General features: G+C 49.2%; 1 protein-coding gene across 1 annotated transcript; it reads left to right on the forward strand.

Annotated features, from left to right (window-relative positions):
- Positions 1–259: 259 nt before the first annotated feature.
- On the forward strand, positions 260–1,839 carry MAFA (MAF bZIP transcription factor A). The gene has a single exon (XM_083357350.1). It carries the CDS (start codon positions 311–313, stop codon positions 1,376–1,378), a length of 1,068 nt encoding a protein of 355 aa, XP_083213476.1. The 5' UTR covers positions 260–310; the 3' UTR covers positions 1,379–1,839.
- The last annotated feature ends 5,108 nt before the right edge of the window (positions 1,840–6,947 follow it).

Here is a 6,947-nt window from a genome sequence, read left to right on the forward strand (position 1 = left end):
CCTCCCTATAAAAGGCAGAATGCCCCCTTCAGCACTTCAGTCGCGCGCGGAGGGGGGAGGCGGCGGGCTGGCCGGCGGCGGAGGCGGAGGGCGCAGCGCCGGGACCCTCGCGCGGAACGGGCCGGCCCGGGGGAGGCGCCCAGCAGCCCCCTCCTCCCCGCAGCGGGGCTCGCGCTCGCCGTCCCGGGGGAGCCCAGCCGGGCCAGCCGCCCCCCGCCCCCGGGGCAGGGCTGGGGGAGCCAGGCGGCGGCGGGCGGCGGGGGCGCCGTCGGGCCGTCGTCGGGGCTGGCGGCCGGGGCGCTGGCCTGAGATGGCCTCGGAGCTGGCCATGAGCGCGGCCGAGCTGCCCAGCAGCCCGCTGGCCATCGAGTACGTCAACGACTTCGACCTGATGAAGTTCGAGGTGAAGAAGGAGCCGGCCGAGGCGGAGCGCTTCTGCCACCGCCTGCCGCCGCCGGGCTCGCTCTCCTCCACGCCGCTCAGCACGCCCTGCTCCTCCGTGCCCTCCTCGCCCAGCTTCTGCGCCGCCAGCCCCGCCGGCCAGACCGCGCCCGGCCTCGCAGCCCCGACGGGAGCCAACGGCGGCCACCACAACGGCGGCGGCCACGGCAACGGCAACGGCCACGGCAACCCGGCGGCCGGCAAAGCGGCGCAGCTGGAGGATCTCTACTGGATGTCGAGCTACCAGCACCACCTCAACCCGGAGGCGCTCAACCTGACCCCCGAGGACGCCGTCGAGGCGCTGATCGGCGCCCCGCACCACGCCGCCGCCCACCACCCCCACGGCCCCCACGGCGGCGCGGGCGGCTTCGACGGCTTCCGAGGGCAGCCCTTCCCGGGCGAGGAGCTGGCGCCGGGCTCCGCCGGGGGGGCGCACCCGCCGCTGGGTCCCCATCACCACCATCACCACCACCACGGGGCCGGGGGCGGCCACCACCACCACCACCACCCCGCTCACCACCACCACCACCACCACCTGCAAGCGCGGCTGGAGGAGCGCTTCTCCGACGAGCAGCTGGTCTCCATGTCGGTGCGCGAGCTGAACCGGCAGCTGCGCGGCTTCAGCAAGGAGGAGGTGATCCGCCTGAAGCAGAAGCGGCGGACGCTGAAGAACCGCGGCTACGCCCAGTCCTGCCGCTACAAGCGCGTCCAGCAGCGGCACATCCTGGAGAACGAGAAGTGCCAGCTGCAGGGCCAGGTGGAGCAGCTGAAGCTCGACGTGGCGCGCCTGGCCAAGGAGCGAGACCTCTACAAGGAGAAGTACGAGAAGCTGGCCGGCCGCGCCTTCCCCCCCGCCGGCCCGCCCGGCCCCAACGGGCCCCGGGAGCCTCCGCCGGCCCCCGCCGGCCCCACCAAGCCCGCCGACTTCTTCCTGTGAGACCGGCCGGGCCTCGACGGCGAGGCAGGACTGGGGCGGGGGGGGGGCTTGCCTGCTCGGCCCGACGGGAAGGCGCAGCGCTGGGAAGGAAAGGGGGGGACCCTCCTGCCAGCCAGCCCGTCGGTCGGTCGATCGATCTGTCTGGCCGTCCGGCCGCCCGCCTGGACGTGAACCCTCTTCGACGGCACAGCAGATGCCCGGATCGCCTTGGACGGAGAGAGACTGGATCCCGCCGCTCGGTCGGACAGGAGCCGCTTGACGCTGGACCAGCCGGGCCAGGGACGCTTCGACGGTCCCCCTTCCCCTTTCCCCTGCCCCGACGGAGCCCCTCCGAGCATTCCTGCATGCCGGCCATGTATGGGATTTAGCCCGTCTCGCCTCCCCGACGGGGCGCCCTGCTCCGGGCGAGGCCGCCTCGGTCGCTCGGTCGGTTGTCCGGCTCGCTGGCTCCTTCTCCTCCTCCTCCTCCTCCTCCTCCTCCTCCTCCTTTCGACGGGGCGGCCCGGCGCCTCTTTGCCGGCGGGGACTCGGCTTGTTCGGCCTCGGAAGCTGGGTTGAGTTTACTTGCCTTTTTAATCTCTTCCTCCACCCCCCCCCACCCCCTCCACTTTCCACTTAATTCCTGGTTGTGTGTCTGTCTGTGCGTCCTTTTTTTAAGACAGGCAACTGAGCCAATTATTAAAAGTGTCCACTTGTATAGCGGTCGCCTTTGCCCCCCCCCTCCTCCTCCCTCTAACCCCCCCCAGCCCCTCCCCGAGCCCCCAGCCCTGGTTTTCTCCAGCCTTCATTTGCTTGGTGTTTAAATGAAAAAAGGAAAAAAACAAAACGAACTTCGAACATGAGTCTTAATGAAAGTTTGTATGTAATAGCATGCAAATAATATAAGAATTAATTTAACGATGACGTTGACAGAGCCGAATGCACTATATACAGTAATCAATTGGATTAAAATAATGCTGTTTGTTTTATAGAGATTTAAAAATTATCTATGCTGTTTAAAACAATTATTGGGAAGGGGGGGAAAGAAAAAAAAATTAAACACTCCTTCCTTAAGATGATTTGAAAGGCAATAGATGACTATATGAACTGCTGCTATATTGATGTTATACGAATACTATGCACCAGAATTATTTATTAAATTTCGAGGAAGCGAAACGCAAGTCGGAACCTTGGTTTATAAAAAAAAATGCACACTTTATTTATTGCAGAATTAACCCACGAAAAAAATCTTGCAGTTAACGCTTTTCAGGGGAAAGCTTTACTGAACTGGATTTAGGGTGTTGTTGTTTTTAAACGTTTATTTTTAAAAAAAATTGAAACCGTAAAGGAATAAGGATGCTAAATGAGTAATGGGCGTTTCTCAAAAGCCCGGCACAATTTGTGAAATTTTGGAAACTGGTGCATTTTTAGGTGCGAGGCATTTTAAATGACCTTTCAATTTTTGTGGTTTTTAACAAGTTTCATCTAGATAAAATCGATTTCCTCTGAAGCTTTGATTCAGTTCTTAATCTCTTTTTTTTCCAATCCTGCTCTTGAGCCATGCGGGCAGTTACAACCTCAAACTAACTTAATATTTATATATAGATAAATATATTTTTTGTTTATTTGTCATGAACTGTTTTCTGTTTGTGTTCAGGCATCCTAGCTTTCATTTGCTACGAAACAAAAAAATAAATAAATCTCTTTAGACATAAATCCCTTTCTAGTTTTTCTAAATCTGCTGAAGATCTTTGCGTCTCTCAGTTGTCTGAGAAAGCAGGGGGGGGGAATAATTCTCTTGCTTTTTCAGAGAGAAAATGTTTGAGTCTGCATAATTCTAGCCTCTGGAAAGAATCCAGAGATTTAGAAAACATTTTAAATTTTCTGCAAGGCTGGAGAGATGAAATTAAAAGACCTTTAGTTCAAAAATTATTTAGCAAAATAGATAGTCCTGCATTTGCTACTTGGATTTCTTTTGATTTTTTTTTCCTTTGGTTTTCTGATCGATTCTGTTTCGGATCACCTTCAATATTAAATTTTCCCTCTCAGCTTTATCTCTGTATCCCTTTCCTTTTGGTAAGATTTATACCTTGATTCAGTTTTCTGTAAGAAAACATTTGTTTTTAGATGAAGCCAAGCAAATTTTGCAATGCTACCCCTGCAGCTTTTAAACACGGAAAGAACATTTTAAAATACTTTGTGAATATCTGTATTCAATTGTAGCTACTTTTGGTATGAAGTAACATTGAAAATGCTCTCTCTCTCTCATATACATATATTCTAATCTGCAAGTCCTCTTTTGGATCAAATCTCATCCTGTTTGTATCTCACTAGAAAGAATTTGGGAAAGAATAATCTCCTATAGTACTGCCCGTAACTATTTATTTTAAATGGTAATAAATGACATTTTTTCCCCCTCCAGCTTCTGAGCTAAGCAGTTTAGGCTCTTCTTTAAACCAGTTTTGCAGTGCTTAAAAAATACCATGTGGGCTAATTCAACCCGGGGGTGGGGTGGGGTGGGGGACGGTCTTTCCAAACCGGTAAATGTAATATTTTAGATGCTGAAAGTTGTGTGGATATTTTAAACTCTGTGTTTTCAACCCATGAAAATCGCTCTCTGCTTCCTTTACAAAATTAGCCCAGAAAATTGACTGAAGGGTTAGGGTGAGAAAAAAAAAAGCAAACCTTTTTTTTTTTTTAAAAAAAAGGGATTTTTCTGGAGAAAGGGGGCAGCAAATCTGAGAGAAGCTTAGTTTAGCTTAGGATGCTTCAGAATTTCTCCTCCTAGGGGAAAAAATATATATCTTAACGATCTTAAGAGATTTATTTCCACGGGTGGGGGCTTAAGATCAGCTCCTGGGGGGAACAGCCGGATGAGGAATTCATGGACCAAAAGAAAAAAAACGGGGGGGGGGGGCTTGATCCAAGCAGTGTTGATCCGTGGCTCCTTGGAATAAGAGGGAGGAATAAGAATATCGTATAATCAAGGTGAAGTTCAAACTAGATTTCTTTGCAATTCACTTGTTGCCGGTTCTTGCTACAAATGCTGCAAATGTGGGTGGGGGGAAAGGGGGACAACGGTTGAATTTGTGCAGGTTTTAAAACAGTTTCTCCCCAAAGCTTCTCTCTCTCTCTCTCTCTCTCTCTCTCATCTATCTCTCATCTATCTATCTCTCATCTATCTATCTATCTATCTATCTATCTATCTATCTATCTATCTATATCTATCTATCTATATCTATCTATCTTCTCTCTCTCTCTCTCTCTCTCATCTATCTATCTATCTCTCATCTATCTATCTATCTATCTATCTATCTATCTATCTATCTATCTATCTATCTATCTATCTATCTATCTATCTTCTCTCTCTCTCTCTCTCTCTCTCTCTCTCTCTCTCTCTCTCTCTCTCTCTCGACAAAAGCTGTCTCTGCTGATTCCTTTTAGCTCTTTTGTTTTCATGCAGGTTTGCGCTTCTTCCTCTGGTTTGGTTTCTTTCTGGTCTCTCTCGGAGAAAGGCAGGAAGCGGTTCAATTTGCAGGAAGATGCGCGTGAAAAAGGAACTTGAAATGCAACTTCAGATCCGGATCCTGGATCTCTGGGAATCCAGGCGTCGGGCAAGTGAGTTAACGCTCCTCTGGTCTGTTTCCTTTTGAAGCCATCAGGAGATCCAAGTCACGGGTGATCAGGGAAGCGAGATGACTTTATTGCAAGTTGAGGGGGGGGCTGGGGAAGGGGAAAAAAAAAGCCTTTTTCCAGAGTTTCGGGATCCTGTTCTAGGTCTGGTTGCCTCGAGTGATTTTTTTTGTCCATATCATTGGGGTGAAAGCGATTTTTTTAAAAATTTTTTATTATTATTATTATTATTATTATTATTATTATTATTATTATTATTATTATTATTATTATTATTATTATTAATATTATTATTATTTATTTATTATTATTTACAGTGCGCCTGGGGCCAGATCCTTTGGTGTTGCTTCCTTGCGAACGCTGCCGGGATCACACCCATTCTGGCTTCTTTGGAGAAGTGGGTGGGTGTGTGTGGGGGTCTCTCTTGTGGTGCTTTGCTATGCAGTCTCTCCTTCGTTGGGCATTATAAGCAAGCAAACAACACCTGAAAAGCAAATAGGCTAAAAAAAAAAAAAAGCTGAGACTTGTCTAAAATAGGATCCCAATCTGGTCACGCTGCATGATACAAACGAGAGAGATTGTGCTTTATAATTAACTTCTCCCGGAGTTGAAATTTAAATTTTTCCTTTTGTTTTGTTTTGTTGCTCTGTCTCTAGCTGACCTCTTCCTGACTTCTAATTTAAATCCAGCTAAGAAGCAGCAGCCCCCCCTGATCCTGATGCTCTGGTGGGGTGGGGAAAAACAAATAAGTTTTTGAGCTGGTCCATTTTTGGACGGGAGATGAGTAGCAAAAGTCTGGGAATCCAACATTCCAGAGAAAAATGCAAAACGGCAACTTGCCATGTTGTTATTCCCTAAGACACAACGTGCACCAGAGTTCAGGGGTTGCTCGACCGAGACCTCACTTTTGCTAGCTTTGCTTCTGACTTGTTTCATGGTGAGGACAAGAGCTTGGATGTTTCCCCCCCCCCCACCGCCGTTTTTATTACCCTTGCTCCAAATATTGTTTGCAATCCTGGCATCCGATGGCCTGTGACTTGAAGCACTTGGCATTCCTGCAGAGAATTCATTTTTTATGTTGAGGGGACAATAACGTCAAGTATCCAGAAAGCTCGGCGTCAGGTAAACGTGAGCCAAAGTCAAACTGGTGAGGAACTATATATTCTCAATAGATTTTAAAGGTAGACTTACAAGAGGGGCAGCTGTAAAATTGTGTTGTTCTACGGCGTTCTGCGTTTAGCCAGGTTTCCAGAGCTTTGGAGGAAGATCAAACGCATCCGTGGATTTCTTTGGGGTGGGGGGTGGGGGGTGGGTTTCCTTTTGCCCTGTTAACATCCAGCATATAAATGCTTTATTCCAGATCCTGGATTTTGAAAAGCAAACTTTAAGCCTGATTTGGCGACTGCCCCCATCTTAGTTAAGATGCTGGCTGCTCTCAGTATAGTAATGGTGGTCTGGATATGACGTTCATTAGGACACAAACATTACTGCATTGTTGTTGTTGTTGTTGATTTTGAAGGTATGCTGAGATTGAAACCTTTCGTTCTCTCACCGTTGACTGATCGCTTGGGTCTCAGCAACATGGGAACTCTGTGCCAGAACAGTTGCTTCTCCTTGTCTTAAAATTGCAGAGAGACGAAGAATTATTCCCTAACGAATTGTTCTTCATCAAACACAGCCCCGCGTCTCTTATTTTGGCCCTTTCCCTGTTGGCTAGTTAAATTTTCCTTTATAAGCTGCAGTCCCTTTAGGCAGGGAAATCTTGTCCTGCCCTTACGTAACAACTTTATGGGTCCTGCCCCTAAATTCGTGGATTTCTTTCCTATGTAGAGCATGTGGGATGTCCAGTTGCATTTTGATCATTCCTGTAGTTCAATCCGGCTGCTGCATTCACTTCTGTTTGTCTTTTGCCGGTTTGGGGAGGGGGGGGCTAAATAGCCCTCTGCAATTAACATTT

This window comes from Vipera ursinii, assembly GCF_947247035.1.
Source record: "Vipera ursinii genome assembly, chromosome: 3".
NCBI lineage: Eukaryota > Metazoa > Chordata > Lepidosauria > Squamata > Viperidae > Vipera > Vipera ursinii.